Source organism: Nerophis ophidion, linkage group LG26 (genome assembly GCF_033978795.1).
Source record: "Nerophis ophidion isolate RoL-2023_Sa linkage group LG26, RoL_Noph_v1.0, whole genome shotgun sequence".
NCBI classification, from domain to species: domain Eukaryota; kingdom Metazoa; phylum Chordata; class Actinopteri; order Syngnathiformes; family Syngnathidae; genus Nerophis; species Nerophis ophidion.
Window position 1 is genome coordinate 25,990,666 of NC_084636.1, and position 14,698 is coordinate 26,005,363.

Sequence of the window (14,698 nt, forward strand, 5' to 3'; positions counted from 1 at the left end):
TGATATTTTACAGACCATTTTTGAGCTGGTCTTAGACTGTCTCCTTAGGATGCACCATTTTGTGGGCGGGCCTTATCTACATACCTTCACATTGACTGCGTCTTCTACCCATTAGCCATGTTGTAGCTTTTAGTGTTTCCATAGCAAGTCTACTCACAGATATAAGTGAGAACTATACGCTACTTTGTATTAGAACAGGAAAAGAAGCATATGCATGTACGAGTCAGTCTGCCCCACAACAAGAGGAAAGAGGAAAAGAACAAGCTTATTGACAACAACTAGGACTACAAAGGCGGACGCCCGCAAGGCAGTCTGGGCACATTTATACCATATATGGATATTTATGCTGCTGACATTTTTCCCAACGGATGACTCAAAGGTTGTGCAAATTTCAAACAGATGTTTGAAGAAGTATGAAAGAAGGCAGGATTGTTTTATAAATATCTCCACAATGCCTCCATTTTCAGGACTTATGCAGAGCCCTAATACACACAGTAATAGAGTTTGTTTTGCATATTAGGACCCCTTTAGGCCAGAAAGTTTCTATTTGAAATGACTATAGATTTGTGCCATGTCTGTTATGTTTTTTCTACAAAATTAAACAACTGAATGAGCATCCTCCAAGTCTGGTGATTCCATCATTTTTGCCAGAGGTTGCAGACTTATGCATGTGTTTATGTATAAAAAAAATATGTCTAAAACTAGGTGGTTGGGGCTTATATTTAGGTGCACTCTATAGTCTGGAAATTCTGGTAAGTCAATTCTGCAATTTTACAACTATGAAGATAATACCAGTTTCTAAGGTTATAATCCCCAAAAGCAATTATTGCTGACCGACAAGGATTTTATACATCACACCCAACGCTGGCGCTGACTTCCTCAAGCGTCTAAGTATCTGACTTCTGGATGTCCTGAGGCCAATGTGAAAGCAAATATCCCACTTCACTGGGTACTGTATAAAAGGCAAAGTTTGAGAAATGCCAGCTCTTCTTTTTCGCCTCCAATGTGGACTTTTAGCAGGTTCTCAAATGTGGACTTTTAGCAGGTTCTTTGTGCAGGAGAGGCTAATGGGACCCTCAAATGTTTTCATTTCTGCAAGCGTTGTCTTAAGATGTGTCTACATTGTATTAAGTGTGAAAAGTAAAAGCCATGTGAAGCTGGAACTGTGCAGTGGAAAAGGGGCAAAACATACTGTCACCGATCATTCAAGAATAGTCTTCTTACCTTGTTCGTTTAGAACAACAAACTCAACATGTCTCTCTCCTCTCTGATTTCCCTCTACACCCCCCCCCCCCATTCCCTCCCCCCAAAACCTATCTCGGTCGAGAGCCAGGGAGTGAAGAGGAGGTGCTGTAGGCGCCATGCATGCCTTGAGTCCTTCGCATGCTGCTGACGCCACCACCTGAGCTACTGGGTGGCGTCGGTGGAAGGCGGGGGGAGTAATGTACTGCGAATTGACGAGACGAGGAGGAGGAGGATGAAGAGGAGGAAGCGGCAGCAGAGAGAGCGGCAGAGGAGGACGGGGTGAAAGAGGAGATGGTAAGAGTGAGGGACGAATGCGCCCTCTGGTGATGGAGAGAAGAGTGGGAGAGACGGACGGAGTGGAGGGAGTCAGACCGAGAGGGTGGTGGGGATTCGGCGTGCAAGGGAGCACTGTGCAGGGGTGGCGGCGGGGGCAGCAAGAGCGTGGGAGTGGAGGGGCTGTGCAGCACCGACTGGGTGCGGCTATGCTGGGCCTGTGACGTGGAGGAGGAGGATGAGGGGAGAGGTGAGGATGCGGAGGCCAGGCGCATTGAGGCGGGCTGGGGGGTGTTTTGTTGGGAGGAGGAGAGACTGAGCAGAGAGCTGAGGCCTCCTGAGGTGGGCAACGACGCCCCAAACTGATGGGAGGACACCGAGGGAACCGCATGATGAAAGATTCCTGCAAATCATACAGTAGAAATGGAGGGAGGGGATAAAAGTGTCAAAGAGGAAGAAGAGGAGGAGGAGGGGTGGGGGTGGGGGGGGACAAAGAGAAAAGCGAGGGCTGAGCAAGGTTGTGCATAGCGCCAAGCAAGCACACAAAAAGCAAACAGAGTCAAACCACCGTGCCTTTAAAATGAACCCGATCTGATTTAATTGAAACAAATGATAGTAGATCATTTTGTTTTGCAAGTGACTTGACTCTGACAAACTACCACCAAAAAAAAACACCGACAGATAATAGCCAACATATCAAAGGGCAAATACAATTGCAAATGACGACTGTTTTTTTTTCAAGGGTGTTCGTATCTGCAAGCAAGCAGCCAGTGGAAGCAAGGCAGCACAGCCAGCCAGTCGCAGGCGCTTGGACCTCCACTTACCTCACAATGAGCAGACCTAGCTTTCATATGACGAAACCCGACAAACACGATTCTCTTTTTCTGAGTGCTAAGTTAAGAAGAAAAAACAACATGTACTAACCTCCTGCTGCTCCACCTGCCAGCCCAGCGGTAGAGAAACTCCCAAGGCCAGAATGTCCGTTGACCAGTCGTGTGTTCCCGCCTGCGTTGGAGCTTCCTGTTTGGGCGCCGAACAGTGACTGTAGGACCGAGGTCCCTCCTAGTGGAAACTGTGAACCAAGGTACTGACCCACAGAAGATCCTGTCGAGGAAACCGTGACAGCGCTGGCCCCAACTTTCCCACTAAGAATGCCTCCTCCATTGCTGGCGGCAGCTGACATGAAGAGGTTCTGACTGGAGTGGCCACTGCTGGTCTTCAGCTCCCAATCGCGAGGGGCCTTCGGTTTCTGTAGAGCCTGGCGCGGCTCAGACATGCTTCCGCCCTGGGTTCCGCCGCTAGCACCACTGCGGTTTCCAGTTTCTTGACTGAGGAAAGGGTTGGGGTAGTTGGATAACTCTCCATCGCTACACTTCCTTGGCTGCTGATGGTGTTGTTTGTAATCAGAGTCTAAGTCCCGGTTTGAACCTCCCATTCCAAACGGAGATCCTCCTTGTCTAAGGTCTGAGTTGCATTGCTTGGGGTCAGAAATGGGTGAAAAAGTTGACTTCCATTTGCTTGTGGAGGACAAGGATGATGAGGAGGAGGAGGCCTCACTACCTGTGCTGTTACCACTGCTGTTCCCAGACTTCCTGCCTAAAAGACGGAAACAGTAAATATTAGGGAACATGAAGAAGGAAAACTATTTTAAGCATTTGTATTACCTCTTTCATTTTCCCCTATTCTATTGTGTCCATCTCTGCTTTCCAAGGAAATTGTAGCAATTTTTCTTTCAATTCTAGATGGAAAACCACAGAAAATTTCAGGTATTCTATAATCTCGGCATACACTTTTACACATGCAGTTTGTTCCCTCTCTGCTTGTGATCAGCGTAGCGTAGATAATGTGGCCTTTTTTTGCTCAGTTTAGTTTAACCCTTGTGCAATCCTAGGGCCAAAAACGGGCATATGTTCCTTATATGATTGTTTAGTTTGAAGGTTAGTGGTCTGAAATTTCGCCAGGCTTTTGTTAGAATAGGATATAAAATTATACAAAATTTCTCTTAAGAACGCTCTCCTCCCCATTGACTCCCATTACAAATTATATTTTTAACTGACTGTAATGCTGATATATTACTGCGTTCGCATGAAAACGGAATTAAAAACACAACAAAACACGAAAATATTGTTTTCATATGATTGCGCCCCTTAACCATCAGATGACCCCAGATAACCATGATGCAAGCCCGAGTATAAATGAGTTTAACTACCATTAAATTGCTAGAATGAAATGAAAGTGATCTTGGGCAGTTATACTCAGGTGAAAATAAAAAAAAAGTAGAAATATCACACAGGTTTGTTTAATACAGCAATTAAATCTATGAGGTGAAACAAATACTGTATATAACATAGGCTCATAGGACGCAACTGAAGACATTTCAAGACTTATTTTGGCGTGGCGAAGTTGGGAGAGTGGCCATGCCAGTAATCTGAGGGTTACTGGTTCAATCCCCACCTTCTACCCTCCTAGTCACGTCCGTTGTGTCCTTGAGCAAGACACTTCACCCTTGCCCCTGATGGTGTGTGAATGTGCGTGTGAATGGGTGAATGTGGAAATACTGTCAAAGTGCTTTGGGCTCCTTAAAAAGGGGTAGAAAAGCGCTATACAAGTACAACCATTTACCATTAATTTACTGTTCATGATTATATTGACAGCTAATAAGAAGCTCTGATTGAAACTCTCAGAATATTTGGGGTTTTCAAAAACCGCAAGCAATGATCATCACAATTTTAACAAATAAATGCTTGACATATCTCACTTTGCATTTATACCACAAATTAGTTTCCCCTGTATACAACAGCAGATATTTATAAAAGACTTGTGTGAACTCCAACTCAACAAAGTTTTGACTGCTTTCACTCTCATTATAGCTCAGTAGGCACTAAAACTATTTGTTTTTTACTTATCGATTGAATCTAAATGCTTTGAGGAAAAATAGAAGAAAATTGAGAAAGAGAGGAACATCTATATTAGCAAAAAGTGCAGGAACTGGAACCCCTAAAGAACACTTTAAAAAGCAAGACCAGCTTCCGGCAATTGGGTGTAATTCTACACTATTTTACCTTTAGATTTGTTACCATCTACCAATGTCTTTTTGAAACTTATATATCTCATGTATTAATCTACCCCAGAATTTTAAATTTTTAAGTGGATAATTTACTAACATTACCATTATTGAAAAGTTATGTATAATTATTTAACATGCATGCAAAGAAGTCTGAAAACTTTTCCCATTTGGCAACTCTATCCTGTAGCCATGCACCCTCGGGTAATTTACTTCCAGTTTTGTGATCTCTGTTTACAATCGGTCACGTCAAAAATATCCCTTGTCCCTGGCTAATAATAAATATTGTAGAACTTCAACTGTTTCAGAAGAGTGTTGGGGTTGTAATTATCCAATTATGATTAGCAGCCAGGTGGACAGCCAGGAACTGAGAGCGAATGGAAATGACAGCAAGCTAGTTTTGGTGCTCCTGATCTTTTCCCTGTCCTGCAACTTAGTGTGGCGTTTAAGCGGGAGGAACAGCGAGTACCTGCGGCTGAGGTGACCGTTCAATACACTTTGTTTATATCGTATTTTTTATTGATATTTCATTTAAAAAAACGCAGAGGTGATATTTTACACCAAAAATAAATGTGTACAAAACATGGATTTTAGCTTTTTTGCAGCAATTGTACATGCATGAAATCAATGTTGTCAAGAATTAATGACCTTTTAATGGTTATAATTACACAAAATTCCATTCTGCAAAAAATAGGTGTTTCCTCAGAATGTTAGTATTGTGTTTAAAATCCTGGGAAAATGTGTTTAAAGCAATACCAAATTGTTACAAGGATAACTCTTGAACCACAAATGTCAGATGTCTAAATTTGACTGTACTAATGAATGTTGGTGACTTCTACTTAGAACAAATGTGCTTTTTCCTCAAAATTACAGTATTGTGCTTTGAATCCTGGGAAAATGTGTTTAAAGCAATACCATTTTTTATCTGTATTTTTGGGGAAATGTTTTTATATTTTACATTTTCCCATTAATAAAAATAGCTATTTTTGACAAAAAGGTCATAAGACATGAAAAAAATATTTATTGCATTGAAAGTTATCTTTTGCTGACTTATGACACTTGTGAGCGGGACCTTTTTGGATCCTAGGAGTAAGTGTGTATAGTCAATCTAAAAACTTGCACAAGGGTTAATACTGGGGTCTGTCAATGAGACTAAATGAGAACACGCAGCTGGTTATTCGTTCAAAAACACTTGGTGAAAAGAGAACAGTTGACTTGACTTCTAGTAATAACTTTACCGTGAGCTGGAGCCGTCAGCAGGGTATCCTGAGTCGTCATCATCAGAGCTGGGGGCGGAGGAGTAGTGACCTGTACCATTCACCTCAACAGGGCGCTCTCTCTTCAGGACAGGAGGTTGGTTAATTTCAGTCCTTGCCGGGCTGCGACTTGATTGCTCTGGCGACGAGATGGCAGAGATCTCCAGAGGTTGGTTTATGTTGTTCACCTGGACAAAAATCACAAACATCGAGTTATTTTTCAACTTGACGCGCTGCGCTGGTTGTCAAATTTGTTTCATTTAACAGCAACAAAACTGTCGTCCTTCAGTGACTGACCATGGAATTGATGTTGAGTGGTGACCCAGAGGAGTGGTTGTTGGCGTTGATCCCAGGGAATGATCTCCTCTTAGGTGAGCCGCTGGCTGCTATGGCCGCTGTGGAGCCGCGCTTCCTCCTCCCCCGCTTACGTCCCTCTTGAGAAGCGAGGCAGTGAGCGGAGTGTGATGAAGACACGTGCGCTGGTGTGTGACTGTGCTGTGTGCCGGGGGACTGGTGGTTGTGGTTGCCGTGGTTACTGTGGTATCCCTGCTTGGTTGAGCTGCCAGCGTGATGGTGGAGGCGTGATCCTCCGGCCACGCTGCCTCCGCTGCCTGATGACGAGGAAGAGGAGGACGAGGACGAGGACGAGGAGAAAAACATTCTCCTCCGTAGTTCATTGTCCTGCGGTTCCGTGTCAGAGTCTGCTTCTTGGCATTCTTCGCCGCCATCTTCTGTAAGTATCCTAGGAGGTCCGTCTGCATAATGAAGAACACCCCCAGTGCTGATTGGGGGGCTTTGAATGGGACCTCCTCTGCTCAGCGGTCCTGCCAGAGGTGTGTTTGTGTTTGGAGGCGATGAAGAAGCACCATTTTGATCCTCTGGGTGTAGACCTCCATTCATGAGCCCTGAGCAAGATGAATATCCTATATAACATATTGATAATAATGACACAAGGCAATAATTTGAAAGCTCACACAAATGAACAGTGGTCTACAGATAGTCCTTACCATTGATTTGACAGGCCTGAGACACAGGACTTGGAGTACTTCTCTACAACAATAAGCAAAAACAGCAAATTGTGATACAAAATAAAGAGTAAAACATAGGACTGATTCAATAACACATGTTGCACGACAATATATTGTCCCACAAATTATTTCCAATATACAATGTTATCAGTATCATTTTGGATTATTTTAAGCACTAGTGTAATCATAATTTTATATAATAACGATAATGCATGTAACCCAAGGCTATGTGGGTGTCAGAAGCTAGCAGTCCCGCCTCTAGACACAGAGACAAATATTGAGGATGAATTAGAAGAGGGTTCACTTCCTTAAGTTATTTGTGCTATTGATCAAACTGCCCCAGGTGCTGGGAGCAAAACCGAGTAAAAACCAATTGCACCCTGTTGGAAAGTGGGAGATGAGGAAAACAAAAACACGAACATGGCAATTTATTGATACAGGCAAACTTATCAAGTTCGATTCATTGACTTATCGGCCCAGGAGAGAGAGCTGCATGATTAATCAACAAGAAATATACATTGAGGTTTTAATTAGTGTGATAACGTAACTGCAAGGGGCGGGGATTTTTGTGTTTTTTTCTCTGAACTGTGATGCAGCAGTTTGTTTAATGTAAAATCATCCACTCCTTTGTCTCATTTTATCCACAAAGAGTTTTATGCTGTGTGTGAATGCACAAAGGTGTGCTTTGTTGATGTTATTGACTTGTTGGAGTGCTAATCAGGCATACTTGGTCACTGTATGACTGCAAGCTAATCAATGCGAACATGCTATTTAGACTAGCTGTATGTACATATTGCATCATTATGCCTCATTTGTAGGTATATTTGATCTTATTTAATTTCCTTTACATATTTCCTCTGTATGTTTAGTTTTTTATTCCATGTTTCATGACATATTATCTGTATGTAATATTGGCTGCATTTCTGATCGTTGTTAGTGCGCCATGGTGTTCCAGACCACAGCAAACGTTACCGAGCTGGCAAAGATTGTAATAAATCCATTAAAAGAAGACGTTTCCTTTAACTTGGACACACACATCTATGCCTTTGGTCATTCTAAGACAGTCATTTCCAGGAGTTATCTCACCCTCTCAGAAGTTTTACTTATGTTTTCCAATGTTGTAATGATGTGTAGAATAAATATTACATTTCAACATTTCTGCAAAGAAGATTTGCATCAGCCTGTGACACGCAGTCATTTTGATAGTAGGCTGATATAACTAATTAGCTACTCATATCATGTGTTGTCTTCATTATAACACTTATATAAGACTTTTAAAGTCATTTTGATAGTAGGCTAATATAGCAATTTAGCCACTTACATCATGTGTTGTCAACATTATGACACTTATATAAGTCTTTGGATTTTTTGCGGCTCCAGACCGATTACGTTTTTATATTTGTGGTCCAATATGGCTCTTTCCACATTTTGGGTTGCCCAACCCTGGTCTAAAATGTCTTCTTTCACCCATTATTTATGCAGTCTTATGCTTTTTTGTGTATTCAAATATAAAAATCGCAAATCAAATCGCAATCAGGTGTTTTCTCAAATCTTGCAGCCCCTGCCCAGGCATAGTAAAATATTTAATTTGGATGAAAATGCTCACCAGCCTCTCAGCCCGACTAGGCAACACAACACTGGCCAACGGAATGCTGACTGGAAGTTTGCTTGGGTGGACAGTGCTCAGAGGAATACTTATTGGAAGGCTTTTGATGCTGCTTTCTCCCTGAACAGATGGACTCTTCTCCTTTCCACCCTGAATGGAGAATTGTTTAAAAAACAAAATCCAGTATAAATATATAAATACAATAACAAGCATCAAAATACTGAAAGAGCCCAACATCTACCCTCTCAGTGCTCCTCTGTGTATCAGATGCATTAGGAGACAGGCTGCTCTGCTTGGCTCCAAGAGGGGAGTTCATGCCACCCATTTCCATCCTGAAATAATGATGTAGTTAAAGCGGTTTAATTAATCCACTTGAAATGCTATAGCAGTACAGACCTGTGTGTGGGCAGCCCGAGGCCTTTCAGGTGGCCAGAGACCGTGGGCTCCTGGTTCAGATGCCTGCGCAAGGCAATTTTGGCTGGGGAGAAGCGTGTGTAATCAGGAAGAGCGTGGGAGATCTGCAGTCTCTGCCGAGCTTCAGGCATGGCAGACACGATCTCGTGGTCGGGAGAGATGGGGAGATAGCGGGAAAGGAGCTCAGTCTTAGTGCTTGGCCGCTCAAAAGAAGGCGAGCTGGTGCCGTTGATGAGTCGTTCTGGGCTGATGCCATTAAGAGCATGGGCAGAAGACAGGGCAAACTTGGAGGTGTCCATGTCTGCGGAGGAGCAGGCATCTGGGTTCTTTCTATAAGGTGAATCCTCACGAGGGCTGTAAGATTTGAGCTGAAGAAGCTCCTGCTGCCTTTGACTTTTCTCCAGCTCTACAATGCTGATCTGAAGACACCAGAGGGAGCCATTATGCAATTAAACAACAGTGTTAATGCATGAGCATGTCCTCTCCATACCTGCAACTCTAAGCAGTGCCTCTGCTTCTCAGAGATTTGTCTCCGCAGGGCCTGCTTCTCCTTTAGTAAATTTTCCAGACACAACGAGCCCCAATCCAGCTTCAGCTCCTCACATCGAGACTTCAGCTAGAACAAAAAAATATTTTTTAAAAAGGCAAGATTTGGAAGGATGATGCTTTATTAAAAAAATCCGGCAGCAGGTACCAGTAGCAGGCTGTGGTCTTTCAGTAAAGCCATGTCTCTCTCGAGCTGTTTTGTCTGCTCTTTCAGCTGATGGTTATGAGCTGATATCTCCTTCTGAGCCTGCAGCAGGTCCTCCACAGTGAGAGCTTTCACTCCCAGCTGAAATACACTCAAAATGTCAAGTTTAAACAACACACAAGACCGTCCTTGACGACAGAAAGACAACACAAAGCAAGATTTTCCACTCATACGTTCTTTCTGCCTTTGCTGCAGTATTAAACATCCCATATTTTGCTAACTTCACTTTCGAATAGGGATGTAACGGGTTTGTGGATACGGCGATACTTTGGCTAAAAATCTTCACAAAACTACCTTAACGCCTGAATCAAACAAAGACTTGGTTTGCATTTCTTTCCAGTGCTTTACCGATGCCCGAGTCTGATAACAAACTGCATTTCCCGGGATCCTCTGCGCAGTGCAGGGCACAAGGCTGGGTGCGTGGAACGCCGTAAACAGAAAGTAAAGTGTGTCGATCAGAGGAATTGTTTTTTTTGGACATTTCCTGGAAAATTTAATCAAAAGCTATCCATAACTCTTTGAGTAATATTGCTAACAAACCCTAGTGCAAACAACCTATTAGGAGGAGGTATGAAAGCCGAAGCTTTTCCAAGGTGACACAGAGCCAATGGGTCACGGTGATAAAAGCGGGAAATATGAGGAAAATGAAAAACTATTTGATAAATCCTCAATCCCACCACCCTTGTTTCTACAGCTTGTTACTCTGGATGTTACAGGGGGGCTGGAGCCTGTCCGCCACGCAGCACTCGGGTGGAAGGCAGTTTACACCCTGGATATGTCGCCTTCTAATAAACCGTGATCCAGGACATATATTTGAAGCCAGCGACGCCAAACATCAGTTTGTGGGGTATTCACAATACTTAAAGTTAAATTGTTAGTTAACTGTTCTGAGAAACAACATATTCCAGACTAAAGTACCGGTAAGCATATCCACTGTGGAGGACACTGCTTGTCCAAAGTAAAAGTTGAAAGACATGAAAGGGAACATGATTGTGTTACACTGGATGTTTATTTACATTGTTACTTTAAAGAAAAGCAACTGTGTTTTTTATAATATTTGCTTGAAACAGTCGATGTTCCTGCACTATTATGTTTGTAGTAATAAATACGATTAGAACATTCTAGCATTATATTTGTGTTCAATTACAGAGAGTGTGTTTATCTTAAACATTCTACACACTTAATTTTACACACTAACATTTTAAAGTTTTGTTTTTCTAACATATACTGCAATATCGCACCGTGGCCTTAATAAAGTGATAATATCGTGCCTTGAGATTAGATAGCGTTACATCGCTACTTCCTAAGCGTATGACAAACATGAGAAAAATGTATTATCACCATCACTTGGAGGACAGCATCATTTTCAAAAGGAAAAAGCTTCTCTAACCATCTTAAAAACAATCTCTAGAGTGAGACAACCTTCTGAACATTTTTTTATAAATGGTTGATTCATATAGGTTATCCTATATAAATCAACCATTTATAAATACACGTCAGTAGGCTAAATGAACCACTTCACCTTAGGAGGAGCTGCTCCAATTTCGTTGTTCTTTGAACCTGTTCATTGCAATATTGACAATAAAACTCTATTCTATTCTATTCTATTCAACATACTTCTGAACGTCAGTATGTTTCTTCTATTTTTACAGATAAGTTATCATTTTTGATGTTGATATGGGTGTAATGTTAGCATAATAGCTGACATAGCTATGCTTGTGTTGCCAACATGTATGTCCTTCACCCCCATTTAATGTTTTGTTGCCGTTTGTGATATTAGACTAGACTTTTGGACTTCCTTTTTATTGTCATTCAAATTTGAACTTTACAGCACAGATAAGAACAACATTTTCTATAGTGCAGGATAAATGAACAAGGTACAGATATAAATAAATAGATTACTGCACAGATACGGTAAATATATTGCACTTTTGCATTTGCATCCACGTTTATGGATGTATATTATATTGTATATATGGTTTGGCATCTATTAAGTCAGACAAGTACAACAGTATTTTTTTCCCCAGCGACAAGCATGGATGAACAACAGCTCATTAGTTTTAAAAATAGAGACACAAAGCAACGGCTTACCTGTTGGGGCTTACTAAAGGCACTTAAAATGTCTAAATTCCAGAATCAAGGCTAGATTTTGGCCAACACAACTACAATACATGACTGTGGGGCGTCTGAAAACTATTTAAAGTTGTTGAAAAATACTTTAACATGGGACTTTTAAGGATGTTTCTCACCTCGTCAAGTTTGGTCTGAAAGAGACCTTTGATTTTGTCCTTGTGAGCCTGGCAGACGGAATGGAGCTGCTCTGCCTGTCCAGACAAATCCCTGTGTTTTTGCTTTTTTGACAAAAGGGAGAATGCCGGCTATAAGACTGAGGATTGAGGCCTAAAATGCAACATACTTATTTCAAGGACAATTAATATAGCAACATTTCTGCTCACCTTCTCCTGCTCTAAAAGCTGCTGCAGGTTGGAACGGTACTGCGGAGTCTTCATGTAGGCCATAAACTGGAGGTATTGAACTTTAAAGTTATCTGTCAACAAAACATGGGGGTGACATATAGTTAACATTGTGTTCTGCTTCCCTCATCCATCCCAGTTGGTTCTCGTGGGCTCACCTAGCAGGTTTTGCAGACCAGGAGGAGTTGGGCTCAGCAACAGTTGATTGGCTGGATAGTGCTGAACTTTAGGAGGTAGTTGATAAAAGGGGCTCCGTGGTTGCAGGTATGCATCTGCACATTCAAAAAGAAAGAGTTTCAAAGCCAAACACACCCACTTGATAACAGCAATATCAGAACCCATGCAATAACAACGAATGGTGCATTGTGTTTGCTGACCCTGAGGGGGTGCTGCAGAAAGGGTCTTGGCATGCAGCAAATCCAACGCGCTCTGGTTCTTCTTGTTTTTGTCAACAGCCGGTGCTGCCTTCTTGGGTCGGCCTCTCTTCTTGTTGCTGTTGTTGTTCAGCTTCCGACCTTTGGATATGAGCTTTGCTCGGCGGGGTTTGGCAGCAGGCTTAACCACTGTCACCAAGGGAGGCTGCTCCTCCTCCCCGCCAGAGTCCTGCTGTGGGTACACGTGCAGATCCGTTCAAACATAAGCAACACAACTATTATATTAGGAAAAGACCACTATACAGTAGGTCCTACCTTGATTTGTTCCTTAGTTTTGGTGGGCGTGGTACTATTGCTCTTACTGTCCTTTGTATCTTTCTGCTGACGTCGTCTAGCTGCCTCTTGCTCTTCCTGAAATTAAAATTAAATAATCTTTAGTGTTACTTTGACCCATGTAAAATAATTACAGCAGTGTACTTATTACATGGGAGAGGTGAAGACCAGGACTTACCCTGAGTTTAGGATTTTTGAGACTTGCAAAGTAGTTTTCAAGCTGAAAAGAAATTAATATTAACAGCCTTTAAAAGAAGATCATATAGGTGTATTCGTTTAAAATAGTGCTTACTATGGTGCGGTCTATAGTATGCAAGTAGTATGAAACAGGCTTTCCAGTCCAGGACACCGAGCCCCTCAGTGGCGAGAGCTCCACCACGCGCATTATCGTGCCTATATCTACAAAGGAACACAGAGGAACATCAAGGCTGCAGATTACTGGGTGGTTAAGATTTGAATGTCGGCCGCAATACCAAAATCTGGCACCACTTACCACTCAAATTTCGGCTGTTTATTCGAAAATTCAAGGGTGCAAATGGTTTGGAGGATACTATTTTTCCACCTGAAAAAAACCCAGATTATTTTAAATATTGATGCGATATGAAGGAATGTATTATTTAAACTGTGTATTCCATATGCCAAGGGTGTCCAAACTTTTTCCAGTGGCTGCTTACAAAAAAAATTGAAGGACGCTTGGGCCACTTTATTTTCCTACAGTAAATATACTAAAACAAATAAGTCAATCAATGTATGCAAAACTATCTGAACAAAACATCCACATCCTCAATTAGTGTAATATCTGGTCCAATCCCATTGAGATATTTAATATATTCAAGGTAAAGCTTTAATTATCCAGGATATAAGCACCCTTTTAAAAAAAAAAGGAAAAAAGCGGAACATTTCTAACAGCACAAACAGCTACCACGCAAACGCAGAAGGAACATTTCGAAAATCAACACTACATGTCCTGCAATTGCATATCTATACTAGATGTTACCTTTACATTCATTCTCATCTACCGTATTTTTTGGACTATAAGTCACAGTTTTTTTCATAGTTTGGCCAGGGGTGCGATTCATGTGGGAAATTATTAACACATCACCATAAAAAATCTAATAATATTATTTAGCGCATTCACTTAAAAGACTAGACATATAAGATTTCATGGATTTAGCAATTAGGAGTGACAGATTGTTTGGTAAACGTATAGCATGTTCTATACGTTATAGTTATTTGAATGACTCTTACCATAATATGTTACGTTAACATACCAGGCACGTTCTCAGCTGGTTATTTATGCGTCATATAACGTACACTTATTCAGCCTGTTGTTCACTATTCTTTATTTATTTTAAATTGCCTTTCAAATGTCTATTCTTGGTGTTGGGTTTTATCTAATAAATTTCCCCCAAAAATGCGACTTATACTCCAGTGCGACTTACATATGTTTTTTCCTTCTTTATTATGCATTTTCGGCAGGTGCGACTTATACTCCGGAGCGACTTATACTCCGAAAAATATGGTACTGACCTCTTTTGGCTGTCTTTTTGACACTTACATGTCCCATGTAATGTACAGTACCACTTTTTTTGGGGGAGAAGACAATTTCCTATCACTATAATCATTATAAATGTGATATACAATTCTATAACATGCACACAAAGAATGTTTTCCAATTGGCAACTCTATCTTGTAGCCACACCCCCTCAGGCACGTTACTTCCAGTGTTTTGACCTGGGTTTATAATCCGCCATTTCAAAAAATATACCTTCTCGCTGGCTACTAATAAATAATCTAAAAGTGCAACTGATTTTGAACTAACAATTTTCAGATTAAAATCATCCAAATATGATTACCAAAGTGGACAGCCGTAAACTTTG

General features: G+C 41.5%; 1 protein-coding gene across 5 annotated transcripts in view; it reads right to left on the reverse strand.

Moving 5' to 3' along the window:
* The window catches only part of dot1l (DOT1-like histone H3K79 methyltransferase), a 53,097-nt gene that overhangs the window by 12,054 nt on the left and 26,345 nt on the right, over window positions 1-14,698 (reverse strand). The window contains exons 10-29 of one of the 5 annotated variants that reach the window (XM_061888420.1): window positions 13,312-13,380; window positions 13,111-13,217; window positions 12,997-13,038; window positions 12,801-12,896; window positions 12,489-12,717; window positions 12,270-12,383; window positions 12,094-12,185; window positions 11,887-11,988; window positions 9,581-9,718; window positions 9,377-9,502; window positions 8,869-9,305; window positions 8,714-8,804; window positions 8,473-8,622; window positions 6,846-6,888; window positions 6,136-6,761; window positions 5,821-6,026; window positions 3,183-3,256; window positions 2,611-3,114; window positions 2,443-2,538; window positions 1,225-1,921 (exon numbers count right to left, since the gene is read on the reverse strand). In XM_061888420.1, coding sequence (XP_061744404.1) covers window positions 1,314-1,921; window positions 2,443-2,538; window positions 2,611-3,114; window positions 3,183-3,256; window positions 5,821-6,026; window positions 6,136-6,761; window positions 6,846-6,888; window positions 8,473-8,622; window positions 8,714-8,804; window positions 8,869-9,305; window positions 9,377-9,502; window positions 9,581-9,718; window positions 11,887-11,988; window positions 12,094-12,185; window positions 12,270-12,383; window positions 12,489-12,717; window positions 12,801-12,896; window positions 12,997-13,038; window positions 13,111-13,217; window positions 13,312-13,380 — 3,950 coding nt within the window. In that variant the 3' untranslated portion in view covers window positions 1,225-1,313. Of the gene's footprint in view, window positions 1-1,224; window positions 1,922-2,442; window positions 3,115-3,182; window positions 3,257-5,820; window positions 6,027-6,135; window positions 6,762-6,845; window positions 6,889-8,472; window positions 8,623-8,713; window positions 8,805-8,868; window positions 9,306-9,376; window positions 9,503-9,580; window positions 9,719-11,886; window positions 11,989-12,093; window positions 12,186-12,269; window positions 12,384-12,488; window positions 12,718-12,800; window positions 12,897-12,996; window positions 13,039-13,110; window positions 13,218-13,311; window positions 13,381-14,698 lie in introns of all 5 variants that reach the window. The other 4 variants (XM_061888419.1, XM_061888418.1, XM_061888422.1 and 1 more) reach the window with 4 other exon arrangements.